Below are 13,143 nucleotides of genomic sequence, written 5' to 3'. Positions count from 1 at the left end.
AGGGGAACTGGTGTGCAGGTCAAGTTAGGAAGACAATACAATGCCATTTGCGAGAAGAGCATAGGAACTCGGACTCTAGCTGGTTCCTTCAACTTGCTCCTCTTGAACTGGCTTCTCCTCTTTGGCTTGCCCCCCCTTCTTCCTATAGTTGTGATCAATATAATCCTTCAGACCCTTTGAAACCTTTGTTTCCTCATGCATGACAAAAAACATCAACTCCTCATAGTACGTCGTCGCCAGAAACTCTTCAAACCCAAGACTATGCAAGACGAGATCGTCCTCGGTCGCATACGTGAGAGGAAACCCCATCTCTCGAGCCTTGTCAATCTCTTCTTGCGTCGCCCTACCCTCCTCCAGGAGCTGGTCGGCCGCCTCTTTGGGATCGCAGTTGAGATCCCCAGAGCTGCCCAGCACGGCGCTACCACCGGGGTATATGTACAGGTTCCAGACCCAGCACCACTGCTGGTCGACAAAGAATCGGATGATGTAGCCTCCTAGACCGTTGTCTAGCTTTTCGGGACACTTGCGGAAACCGTCCTCCGCGAGGGTGAAATATGCAGCTTGGGCAGAGGGGATCCGGTATTGTAACTCTTCGCTGCGCATAAAGGTAACAAACCCAGGCGGTAGTTCTATACCGAGTTTCTTAGCGTCAGCGATGAGCTTGTCGATGAGCTTGTCGTCAGCAGCAGGACCCTGGTGATATCCCTCCATGCTCTCCGCCGTGTGCTGGTCGAGTGGCACCATCCATGACAAGTCCCCATTGAGGTCCAGGTATTCCACGCTGGTCGGCCCTTCGGGGATCGATATCTCATCGACACCGTCAAAGCCCAGCTGTTCTGCTACATCCCCACTGATCTTGTCGAGATGGCCGCCAGTCTCATGAGTGCCGAAGCACTCTACCATACGGTTGGAGTGCTTGCGAGCGGCTATGCGCTTGGTTAGAAAGGGCATGCATGTAGCGTGGATGCGTCTGTTGAAGGTCTGAGCCAAGGTCTCGACATCTGCGAGATGGAGCTCCTTGACGACTTTGAGCAATAGCTCCTGAGGCAGAGAAAGAAGAACCATATTGTGCTTGTCAATTACAGTTATCTTGAGGGGAAATGATCAAGTTACCGTCTGTTCTGCAGGGGTGAAGCCGCTGTTATATATGGTGTGTAATTACACCGCAATAATTCACGGTTAGACTTGGCTTCATTAGCGCGGGTGATGCCTGGAGCTGAACGACACATTCTCCATTTCGGTTGTATCAATGGAACACCTTTATACACATATCTATTTGGTTGTGGCGTTAATCTTTCTTGTTCCCAAAGTCCTTTTCTACACGTATAGTACTGACAACAAACACACCCGAGATAAACACTATAAACATGACCAACAAATGCCATCATTCAAGAGCTCGTCTCTATTGCTTGAAACAGCTAATTATATGTGCAGTTCTATAACTGATATATCGTCTAAGTTTTTCTTGTATTTCCCTTTCCCTCTTTACAACGCCGCCCCCGAAAACTCGACGCTCCGCAGGCCCAGCATCCTCTTCGCAAACAACCACAGCTCAAACGCCTCCAGCTTGACCTCTACACGCATGAAGCCCACCCAGGCGGCAAACACCCGTATGGCGTTGAGGGGCCAGAGGTAGGAGCCGTTTCGGTGGATCTCGTCGAGTTGTTCGTGGAAGACGGTGCGGGTGCAGTACCTAGCGAGGATCATGAAGGAACGGATGGGACCCTGTCTCGTCTGGAGGTTCTCGTCCAGACTGCGAGTGAGGTCGTTTGTCTTGAGGATTAAAAGGATGATGCGCGGGACTCGGCTGAGGAGCTGGACGAGGTCCACGATCAGACCCTCCTGAAGAGCACCGGTCATAGTCTTTTCCTCATCGGGTGTGCGAGTCTGAAGAATAGAACCGGACTTGCTGACGATGCTGTAATCACGGCCAGTGATGGCGGACGCAAATAGGGGAAAGTCCTTGTCCTCAATGCCGGCCACCTCGTGAGCGTACTTCTTCATGCGGTCTATGTCACCATCAATGACCGCGAGCCACATCTTGGCGTATGACCTCCGCAGGGGAAGCTCAATATCACGGTAAAGACCGTGGTCGTATAGGATTATATCAAAATTGGGACCCCGTCCGAGAGATCGACGTGAAGTGTTCTTGCGGATGGCAATGTTGCCGCCGTGAGGATCGCAATGCAGAGGTGCGCCATTGCCAAAGATCATCTCATTGAAGATGCGAGCTAGTGTAGCCGACACCTCATCGCGGTCAATGCCGTTGCTGTCCAGAAACTCCAGGTCGTCAAGACGTCGTCCAGACTCGCAGGCCATGACCAGGATTCGCTTCTTGGCCCATATCACCTCTGGGATAACTAGCGGCAAATGAGGAATCTTTGCAAAGTGCTCCTTCATCCGTCGGGCATTGTTGGCCTCCTCTTGAAAGTCCAGCTCCTTGGGGAGAGAAACGTCCATCTCGGAAGACAGCCATTCGAGGTCGTACTCGGGGAAGAACCGCTTCAGGGTCGAAAAGGTGTACCTGGTGAGAGCGAGATCTAGGGGAGCCCAGGCTTCTAGCTCCGGATGCTGAACCTTGACGGCCACCTTTCGACCCGAGTCCTTTATCGTTGCGAGATGTACCTGGGCAAGAGAGGCAGCGCCGATGGGCTCGGAAGCGAATTCGGAAAAGTAGTCCCAGAGTTCCTCTCCCGTATCCTTGCGAAACATTTCCTCAACCAAATCAAACGACGAAACAGGGCATTTATCCTGTAGGGGTATGAATGTGGTGGTCCACTCGGGGGGTAGGAGATAATTCATGGCGCTCTGTACATGGTGTTGATTAGCGCGGCTTTTTACTTAGAATCGTCAAGTCGTTCGTACCAGGTGCTGTCCGAGTTTGATAAAGATTCCGCCATTCTTTTCTAGTACAACAAGAGTTCGTTCGGCGCATCGTTTATGGCAGGCGTTTAGCAGGTTATCTTGCTCTTGCGCGTCTACGGTCGTCTCTCTAGCATTCAACGTCGTTCGGTAACTGAAAAACCTCAATTAGCCTCAAGCCTTTTGCCAGAGAGTCAGATAGTCGTTTACTCATTGATACACACGGCGAGCGCAACTGCGACTCTGCCTGTCCGCTCCGCAGCCTCGTAGCTGTTCTTGATATCGTCGGTAAAGGCGAGGGTGGTTGCGCCCACAGTCGCAGCGCCAGCCGAGGCATACAGAACAGCACGGTTGGGGCCTGTTCTCCGGCCATTGGAACCTCGTGAGGTCTTCCCCGAGGCGAAGCCCCTTGCTCTGACGTTCTGGAATGTCTTACTGCGGACCAATTGGCTTCGGCAGGTCGAGCAGGTCCATGGTCGAGCGGCGACACGGGTCGCAAGGGTTGAGATGGAAAAGGCCTTCATGGGAGCGCTGGCACTGAGCAAAGTGGACAAGGTAGCGGCAGGGCGAGGGTCCTCATTCTAAGTCGACAGCCAACATGAAATAGCCAGCCAGAAATAAAACAGCAGTAATTCGAAAGAATTGGTACAATTTGCCTCAGGTCATGTCGTCAAGGTCACCACCCCCAAGTTTTTTGCTCGGTGTGCCGATTCACCGATTCACCTCCGTCTGCCCAGTTCAGGCCAGCCAGTCGAGGGGCGGCCAATTCGGCTGGGGCCGGGTGCGACTCGGGTGGGTACATTGTACATTACGGAGTCCGATGGGCGGAGGGGGAAAGACCCCACTCTAATCAACACGCCTCCAGGGTTCGCGCTCTGTCACGTGACGGCGTGATTCGCGTCGACCGCGTTGAGTACTTCACTTCAGGAGCTGGACGCCTCTTTACACGACCTATCCTACTCTCTATCATCCATCTACTTCTACTTCCCTCAGCACATCGGATTCTTGAATTCTATGCAACGGAGAAACAAGAACCAAACAGCCGACAACATGCTGTCTTTTGCTCCTACTCCCATCTTCTCCGGTTCCTGGGACCATCGCCCCAGCGTCCCCTCGCCGCTGTCTTCCTCCCCCATTCGCGCGTCATCGCCACTGTCTCCCATTGACAGAAACTCGCACCCCCAGCGACAGATCCAGTCATCACCCATTCAGCCAATCAAGTTCAAGTACGCATCGCGTCCCACGCGGCCGAACCCCGTTGTGCGAAAGCGGGAGGATGTGCAAGAAGGCAGGCGACGCTTGTTTCTCAACAATGTGCGCCAGAAGAGTGAGGACAAGGCCTGGCAGAGAAGGGACATCGAGGGACAGGTATGATCCTTCTTCTGACGTGATACACGCGACACTTGCTAACATGTTGCAGTTCCTAAAGACAAACTATCTCGAAGACCGGGGACAACTGGCCCGTGACGCTCCCGAGTTTACCGACGCGGACATTGAAGACGCCATGGCGTTCCAGCAAGAAGAAACTCAAATCCCAGAGGACGATGACATGATGATGGACGAGGACGACCAGTTGGAGGCCATGCTTGCATCATACCAAGATCAAACATCAACATCGTCGCAACGGCCACCTTCACCAGCACTCTCCGACGAGGATTATGACGACATCTTTGCTGAGCTCATTGCTCAAGAACAGTCACAACCAAGCACCAAGTCTAGGCCACTCTACACGATAGACGAATCTGGGGATACTGAGATGCAGTGAACGATAATCTTGGTCTGTTTTATGAGGGTTGTAATTGCTTTTCATTTTGGAGTTGGGGCTATACGGACTACCTTGGCAAGGCGTTTGGGCGATACCAGTGACATAGCATTGTGCGTGTACAGCTACTGTTCGGGAAAGGGTATATATATGACTTGGAGTGAATATCCAGGTTCGGTATCTACTGGGGATTACATGCTTCATCCGAGGGGTTGAGAGCTTCCTGCGCGGATGCCATGTCTCCAACCAGGTCAGAGGGAGGCGATCCCGCTGCTTGCATCTGGGTAGGCAGTTAGTGACTAGAGTCACAAAGAAGAGATAAGAGAATACACATACCTTTTGCATCTTGTCCACAATAAACTCGCGATCCGCGGCGTTCGAGTCCGAGTACGTCTTCTCCTCAAACTTGGCCACAATCTCGCGCACGACGGACTGCTGCTCCTCATAACGCTTCAGGTCCTCCTTTGGTGTCGAGTTGCGGTTCTTGGCGAGCCACTCGGGGAACTTGTCGTCAAGCTCCTTCATGGGCTCGTACAGAATCTCCTTGTTGGTGAGTTGTTCCATCATGCCCATGAGCATCTTGGAGAACTCTTCCTCACTGCCATCACCGCCGAGGCCGCCGAGGTCGCCCGATGACAATTGCTTCAGCATCTCAGACATGAAATCATCCGCAGGGCCCTCGGCGGCAGCGGCCGTGGCCTGGTCACCCGATGCCTGCATACGCTCCATAGTTCGTCGGATCGTCTCCTGAAAGGAAGCATCCTCTGCCGGTGCACTAGGCGCAGGGCCAGCCGAGGCCGCCGCCGCCGCGGGAGGAGGAGGAGGAGCGTCACCAGCCCCTTCTGCGGCCGCGATGTGCTTGAAGATGTCCTCAAACTGTGCCTGCATATCCGGCTAGTCATTTTTAGCACCTGTCCACAATACATGTAGTGTAAGAGTATCTTACAGATTTTTCGAGCTCGCCTAGCAAGTCTGCCATCCCAGCTTGAAGCTGCTTGGCAAACTCCTCTTCTGAGAAGGCATCATCAGCTTCTGGCTGCTTGCTGGAAGAAGCGGGCTCCTTGGCAGCCTGGGTTGAACTGGGACCAGTAGGTGCGGCGGGCTTTTTTGACTCTATCTGGACAGCGGAGAAGTCATCCAGCATGTCTAGTGAGGGGGTCAGTAAAAAAAGTACGGTGGTTTTGAATCTCGCAAGGATGAACATACCATCTAGGTCATCCAGATCGTCCTCATCGGGGTCTGGGACATCTTCAAATTCCTCGACAGCCGACGGTGCAGGAGGAGCAGCGACTTTCTCAGCAGGTACCTCGATAGGTTTCTCAACGGGCTGCTCGACAACCTTCTCAACAGGCTTCTCAACAGGCTTCTCAGTAGGCTTCTCAGCGGCCTGCTCAATAGGTTTATCGGCAGCCTGTTCAACAGGCTTATCGATAGACTGCCCAGGAACCTTCTCAGCGGGTTCTTCAATAGCCTTTTCGGTAGGTTGCTCAGCAGGCTTCTCAGCAGGCTCCTCGGTAGGCTCTTCGACGGCCTTCTCAACAGGCTTTTCGGTAGGCTGCTCAACGACTTTTTCTGTTTCAACTGGTGGCTCTAGAGGAGCGGTGGTCTCTTCAGTAGTAGTCTTCTCAGCGGAAGCCTTCTCTACAACGGCCTCTGTCACAACCGCAGCCGTCACCGCCGCGGCGGCAGTGACAGCAACGGCGGCCTCTGAGGGCTTTGTCTCTGGAGGAGGAGCTGTGGATGGCTCTGCCGCTGGCACAGGAGTGATGCTTGAGGGAGTAGGAACTGGAGGATCGGCAACCGGAGCGTCGGGCACTGGTGTATCAGATGAAGAGGCAGCGACTGCGGGAGCGACAGTCTCGGCCTTGACATCGGCCTTCTCCTCCGCTTTCACCTCATCCCTCACTTCCTCCTTGACAGCCTCCGTGAGCTCTTGCTTGACCTCCTCCTGCTTGGCAGTTTCTGTGTCTTTGGTTGCGTCCATGATGGTCTCCGGCTCCTCTTTCTCTGAGACAACTCTTCACAAGCTCACAAACCCCACATGCGACAGGCCGTGCCAGTAGATATGAGATCGAAGATGACGCAAGTCTCGATGTCGTTAAATGAGATGAAATAGATGAGATGCGAAAGTCGCAATAGATGTCGTGGATAGATGAGGCTCGTCGTTGCGAGAGTTGGGTAGTAATTTCATCCACACCAAGGCAGGTACGGTCTTGATGGAAGCTCATGGACTCCAACCAGTGACCTGAGCCGAGGCGACGATGGCCGCGCTACCGTGCCTACCTAGGTAGGTAGCTTGGTGAAGCCCCTCACTGACGGGTTGGCGGTCACCCCGCCAAAGAACAGCGCTGTCTCTTCACTACAAATGGCGGGTGGCCCCTACGCACAGCGGGGTTTCTCGGCTCCGTGGGGACGTGCTCTCAGTGCTGGCGCCACATTTGGACCAACCCGATTCATGGCTGCGCTGCGACTTTCGGGCGGTGCATCCATTCATCGAATCATCCACCGACGTCCATCGCTTCGTGAATTGCATTGGATGCGCAAACACCGTCAGGCTCCAGCCTCGATCTGATCCATTCATCTCGTCCCGTCACCTCTTTTTCTGGTGCAACAACTTACTCCCTGCAACCTCGACCTACAGAGGCTGAACCATCTCCACAACTCTCGGATCTTTTTTCCATCGGCGTTAACGACCTTGACGCATCAACGAGGCCTCGTGCAAGCTGTCGCCGCGACTCTTGGGCCCGCCTTTCTTTCACCCGCAGTCACCCCTCATCCATCCGCGCACCGACCGACGTCGAGAACGAAACCATGGCTCTGTGTCAGAACCGATTACAAGAAGAGAGGTGAGGCTCTGCATGATATTCGCGAGTCGGAGGACGATGCTGAGACTTGGATAGAAAGCAGTGGCGGCGAGACCATCCCTTTGGGTTCTATGCCAAGCCCCAACGAACCAAGGAGGGTATCCTCGATGTCAAGAACTGGGAGTGCGGCATTCCCGGAAAGGACAACACCATCTGGGCTGGCGGACTCTTTAAGCTGACCATCGCTTTTCCTGACGGTGAGTGCAAATATGTTCCTGGACTAGAGACTTGCTCTCGTGACCCGTGCTAACTCGCCTTTGTGCGACAGAGTATCCCACAAAGCCACCCAAGTGTAAGTAACAAACGATCAACGCAGTGTAGGCCTTGACTAAACGCTCGCAGGCAAATTCGTCCCTCCGTTGTTCCACCCCAACGTGTACCCTTCAGGCACCGTCTGCCTGTCCATCCTCAACGAGGAGGAGGCCTGGAAGCCCGCTATCACCGTTAAGCAGATCCTGCTGGGCATCCAGGACCTCTTGAACGACCCGAACCCCGAGTCTCCTGCCCAAGCAGAGGCGTACAACCTATTTAAGAAGGATCGCGCCGAGTACGAGAAGCGGGTTCGCCGTCTGGTCCGCGACAACCCCACTCCCTGATGGACGATCGAGAGGCGCTGGTTGAAGAGGCGTTTTAGACACTTTTTATTTGTAAGGGATCTCAGGCTACGGCGTTTGGGGAAATACCAAGGCGGATATTCTTGGGAGCCTGTGGTTGAAGACCACAGCACGATATGGCTCGTGTTGACAATGAGCAGTGGGCTGGGTAGTTTCGGACCTCGCAGCCCATGAGGGGATGTGGTCGGTCGAGTCACGAAGAGAGCGTTTTCCTTGGAATCTCAAGCAAGTGTTTTATTCTTCTTTGATGAGTTGTCGTTGTATGTCAACAGCCGTTGTCGGTTGAAGCGATCGAGATCCACGTCGGCGTGAATCATTGCGGCTGCGTCTTCGGACCACGCCCACCAGCAATGGATGGATGTCTGGGATCTGCCCCACCATTTTTTATCATGGTGGATGTCCCGAATGGCGATACAACCGAAGGTGGCGTCCAACAGCCGAAGAAGCCACGGGCTGATGGGTGTTATCTTGCTGCTGTATTTAGTCAAGGAAATGCAGATGAGAAATATTGTGTGCAACAAGAATTTGAGTTGTCGACCGGAACGTGGTGTGAGCACCGCGCCATTGGTTCTTGGTATTGCCCCTCCATGAGCGCCTTGTTCCTACATTCGCTTGACCCCCATCCATGGCTGGTCACGTTGTGACGCAAAGGAACCAGGCCAGACCAGGCCAGGCACATGGACATGGCCGTGCCATTTCCTTATCGAACAATCAAGGGGTTCTCGTTGGATTATTCGGCCGCCAATGAACATGGCCGAATTACCATCCGAAGTCGGCCATCCAAGTCACTCTCCGACCTTTGATAGAGACCCTCGCCGGCAATGAGAATCCATCCAGATCCTAGCGGCCTTTTTATCCCGTCTGCAGGTGACGGGCAGACCTTAGACAGACATACAGGTTGACAGAAAACAAGACAAGTAGCCAAGGGTGATGTGACCTACCGGCTAATCATGCTCCTATCAACAGTGGAGAGGCCAGAGAGAAGCTCATCCAAGCAGCTCTCAGCCCGCGGGTGAGACCCATTGAGGCGGCGGAGTAGATGTATCGCGTGTGGATAACCTTTTGACGTTGGATTCGACCATTACCGTCGGTAGCCTTGCGCTTGTTTTTTTTCCCTCTGCCTTTACCGGCGGAAGGAGGGTGGAGTTTTTGCTATGACTCCTCCCTTCCCTGCCCGCGCCCTCTCGGACGGACTTGGGCTGGGCGAGCGAGGCAGGTACTAAATATTAATCTTTCCATCCCATCCCCATCTTCGTTCCCATCCCCTTCCCTCCTCTGTATCTCTGTCACACCTCGTCTCCAACCGTTCACACTCGTCGTGCGCAACCGTAATCATGTGTGGCATCTTCGCCTGTCATCGGTATGCTCTCAAGCTTCTCCCCCCTGCGCCTCTTTTTGCTGCGAACATGGATCCTCTGCGCGCGCGCGGTGCCTGGATGATGAATTTTTGGAGGGGCACACGAGGCACAGGCATTGGGAGGAACCCCGCCATCAATTGATGCTATGACCCCGCGGAGGGAGGGAAAAATAAAAAATGATCATGACGGGACTGACACAGCGTCTGCTTACAGTCATCCCGACGTTCAAAAGTTCAAGCCGACTGCGCTTAAGCTTGCCAAGCAGTATGTGTCCTCCCACCGAGTCAATTGACAGAGATTTTCGAACTGACCTCCTTGGCGCAGGATCCGACATCGTGGTCCCGATTGGAGTAAGTGAATTGGCTGTCCGGATCGTCGCCCGAGTGCAAATACTAAGTCGCATGTCCAGGCGGCAGTGTCATTTCCAACCACACCAGTAAGTCAATTGGCCTCCAGACTGCAGATTCGTGCAATTCTAACACTTCTGTTCAGTCCTCTGCCATGAGCGTCTTAGCATTGTCGGTGTTGGTGAGTGAAACCACCCTGCGATCTCGGAATATCCTCCCGATTAACCGCCTTGTACAGAGTCTGGTGCTCAGCCCCTGACCAACGCCGACGATACCATCATCCTCGCTGTCAACGGTGAGATTTACAACCATCGTCTGATCCGAAGACACCTCAAGGAGCAGTACCACTTCAAGACCACTTCGGACTGCGAGGTCATCATCCCCTTGGTAAGGAACCTGGACTCAAGACAAGCTAGGAACGACGGACTCACAGCGCTTCAATTAGTACACCGAGTACGACACCGATGCTCCCAACCACCTCGATGGCATGTTCTCTTTCGTGCTCTACGACAAGAAGCAAGATCGCACCATTGCCGCCCGCGACCCCATCGGCATCACCACCTTCTACCAGGGTTGGTCCTCCAAGGAACCCGGCACCGTCTACTTCGCCTCCGAGTTGAAGTGCCTGCACACCGTTTGCGACAAGATTGTCGCTTTCCCTCCTGGCCACGTCTATGACTCCAAGACCGGCGAGACCACTCGCTACTTCAACCCTTCGTGGTGGAACCCCGCCAAGGTGCCCGATACCCCCGTGGACTACAAGGTCCTCCGACATGCGCTCGAGAAAGCTGTCCGAAAGCGCCTCATGGCTGAGGTTCCCTTTGGTGTTCTTCTTTCGGGTGGTCTCGACTCCAGTTTGACTGCCGCTATTGCCCAGCGTGAGGTGACAAGACTGCGAAAACAGGCTCTCGAGGCCAACGGCAACGTCTTCCCTACCGAGAACGCCGACACTGGCGAGGGTCTCGTCGGTATCGACGATGACGACCACATCGACACCCTCACCTACCTTCCCCAGCTCAACTCCTTCTCCATCGGTCTGCCCGGTTCTCCCGATAACAAGGCTGCTCTCGAGGTCGCCAAGTTCCTCGGCACCAAGCACCACGTCATGACCTTTACAGTTGAGGATGGTCTCAACGCCCTTTCCGACGTCATCTACCACCTCGAGACCTACGATGTCACCACCATCCGAGCCTCTACTCCTATGTACCTGCTTTCGCGCAAGATCAAGGCCATGGGTATCAAGATGGTCCTGAGCGGTGAGGGTAGCGACGAGATCTTTGGAGGTTACCTTTACTTCCACGCCGCCCCCAACCGGGAGGCCTTCCACGAGGAGACTGTCCGCCGCGTCAAGAACCTGCACCTGGCTGACTGCCTGAGAGCCAACAAGTCGACTTCCGCCTGGGGTCTTGAGGCCCGTGTGCCTTTCCTCGACAAGGAGGTGAGTTGATGACACGGCGATGAGATGCTGAAAACATGCTTACAAGATGACAGTTCCTCGAGACTTCGATGAACATTGACCCCAAGGAGAAGATGATCACCAAGGACAGACTCGAGAAGTACATCATCCGAAAGGCCTTTGACACCAGCGACGAGCCCGGCGCGGAGCCTTACCTGCCCGACAAGATCCTGTGGCGACAGAAGGAGCAGTTCTCTGACGGTGTCGGATACGGCTGGATCGATGCGCTCAAGGACAACGCTGAGGCCCACGTGACGGACGAGATGATGAAGAACCCCAAGCCTGAATGGGGCGACGACATTCCCGACACCAAGGAGGCGTATGTTTTGCCCTTTTAGACGATGAGACGGATGTGACTGACAGTTGATGGATAGTTACTGGTACCGATGCATGTTCGACGAGCACTTCCCTCCCCACTGCGCATCGACGGTTATGCGCTGGACTCCCACTTGGTCCAAGCAGTCGGACCCCAGTGGCCGGTAAGTGATATCCTTGTCTAGATGCCAGGAAGGAAAGTCGATGCTAATGCCCAAGTTCAGAGCCATCTCCATCCACAACGCCAAGTACGACAACGCGGCTTAATGACATAGCAAATCGAACACGCAAACAAATTTGCTTACCCATTCATTGTATCTTACTTTATACCAGGTACCTGTCATGGACCTGAGCTAAAAGCATATCTGGTTGCCATTTTCCTGGACCAAGAAAGGGCGTCTTGGGTTATTGCTTAGCATTATGAATATTGGAAAAGGGACGGATGAGGAGCATGAGAATGGAAAATCAAAATGAATAAAGATGAAAAGATTTAACGGTGATTTATGTGAGAGGACATGGATGGCGGTGAATGCATTGACATGATTTGACACCATCGAGCAGTGGAAGTCTTGTTCCCGAGGTCATGACCGGTTCCTTGATGCAGGAAGGGTCGCGGGCTACGTAGTAGGGCAATGATTGGCACCGGCTGGCCAATAGGCTGGCCATGTCACTGGACGTGGGCGCGTTGATGCAGTTCGTGGGTGCGCGAGAAGCGACGAGAAGGTGTCAATGTTTAAGAAGCACCCGGGCAAGCGCGAAATTGGATTGCATCAATGGCATGACGGATGATGGCTTCTTGACGCGGGCGAGAGGGAGGGACTTTTCTGTGAAGGAAGCTAGTCATTCTCTGAGTTGGCTGGACTGGTGTGTCACGAGGATGAGGTGTTAGTCTCATTTTGAGAGCTTATGCGGTACATAAGCTACGAAACGAAACGCCGGCTACTCAAGGCGAGAGAAATTTGAAAAGAGTCTCAGTTCTGATGCAAGTTGAACTGGCTGGGCTGGATTGGACTGGTGGTTGGAACTGGTTGGTCGTCTCCTGCTTGGCTGGGCAGTTTTGCATGATCAGATCAAACTAGCCGGCCGAACGCTTCATGCATCCATCAACCCATAGAGGTTGGGATTTTCTCATGTCCATGTCAGAGAACGAGAGCCCAAGACGGTGGAGGATGCTACGTTGGGTGTTGCGACCTGCGTGCTTTTTCTGAAAGATGAGTCGTGATGGGAAGAAGTTTATGGTAGGATGACCCGATTCGGCAATCGCATCGGTAACACAGCCGAAGAAGACGAGACAGAGAAGAGACTGCAGTCGCAGATTTGTGATTGAAATTCTAGGCTCATCTGCTGGTCAAGTCCAACTTTGCTTCTCCACGTGGGCCAGGCCCCCCTGCTTCTGGTTGCTTCTGGGGTTCGTTCGTTCGTCACCTGGTGACGAGACAAACTGACACTGGACATGGACACCCGGTGCCAGGTCCCCAGACGCCGTCTCGTCCAGCGGTTGCTTGCCCGACATCAGCCGATCCATGGATGGACGACTGAGGTTTCCAGGGCTCGGGTGGGTGCCA

General features: G+C 53.8%; 5 protein-coding genes across 5 annotated transcripts; 2 read left to right on the top strand and 3 right to left on the bottom strand.

Moving 5' to 3' along the window:
* Positions 1–75: 75 nt before the first annotated feature.
* Positions 76–1,065, bottom strand: NECHADRAFT_80367 (uncharacterized protein; the record flags this gene model as incomplete). The annotated part of the gene is made up of 1 exon (XM_003050732.1): positions 76–1,065. One exon carries the CDS (start codon positions 1,063–1,065, stop codon positions 76–78), a length of 990 nt encoding a protein of 329 aa, XP_003050778.1.
* A 420-nt stretch (positions 1,066–1,485) lies between these two features.
* Positions 1,486–3,386, bottom strand: NECHADRAFT_41019 (uncharacterized protein; the record flags this gene model as incomplete). The annotated part of the gene is made up of 3 exons (XM_003050731.1): positions 1,486–2,808; positions 2,866–3,025; positions 3,085–3,386. 3 exons carry the CDS (start codon positions 3,384–3,386, stop codon positions 1,486–1,488), a joined length of 1,785 nt encoding a protein of 594 aa, XP_003050777.1.
* A 1,419-nt stretch (positions 3,387–4,805) lies between these two features.
* Positions 4,806–6,608, bottom strand: NECHADRAFT_40805 (uncharacterized protein; the record flags this gene model as incomplete). The annotated part of the gene is made up of 5 exons (XM_003050730.1): positions 4,806–4,904; positions 4,961–5,518; positions 5,571–5,770; positions 5,831–6,047; positions 6,189–6,608. 5 exons carry the CDS (start codon positions 6,606–6,608, stop codon positions 4,806–4,808), a joined length of 1,494 nt encoding a protein of 497 aa, XP_003050776.1.
* An 827-nt stretch (positions 6,609–7,435) lies between these two features.
* NECHADRAFT_69364 (uncharacterized protein) lies at positions 7,436–8,570 on the top strand (the record flags this gene model as incomplete). The annotated part of the gene is made up of 4 exons (XM_003051112.1): positions 7,436–7,470; positions 7,525–7,685; positions 7,757–7,780; positions 7,831–8,570. 4 exons carry the CDS (start codon positions 7,436–7,438, stop codon positions 8,082–8,084), a joined length of 474 nt encoding a protein of 157 aa, XP_003051158.1. The 3' UTR covers positions 8,085–8,570.
* Positions 8,571–9,436: 866 nt separating this feature from the next.
* NECHADRAFT_69359 (uncharacterized protein) lies at positions 9,437–12,075 on the top strand (the record flags this gene model as incomplete). The annotated part of the gene is made up of 10 exons (XM_003051111.1): positions 9,437–9,462; positions 9,674–9,724; positions 9,785–9,810; positions 9,870–9,896; positions 9,953–9,988; positions 10,046–10,194; positions 10,253–11,245; positions 11,299–11,582; positions 11,638–11,742; positions 11,803–12,075. The coding sequence occupies 10 exons, from the start codon at positions 9,437–9,439 to the stop codon at positions 11,843–11,845; spliced, it is 1,740 nt and encodes a 579-aa protein (XP_003051157.1). The 3' UTR covers positions 11,846–12,075.
* Positions 12,076–13,143: the final 1,068 nt, after the last annotated feature.

Source organism: Fusarium vanettenii (genome assembly GCF_000151355.1).
Source record: "Fusarium vanettenii 77-13-4 chromosome 5 genomic scaffold NECHAsca_5_chr5_3_0, whole genome shotgun sequence".
Taxonomy (NCBI): Eukaryota; Fungi; Ascomycota; class Sordariomycetes; order Hypocreales; family Nectriaceae; genus Fusarium; species Fusarium vanettenii.
This window is presented reverse-complemented; position numbering and strand designations above follow the sequence as displayed.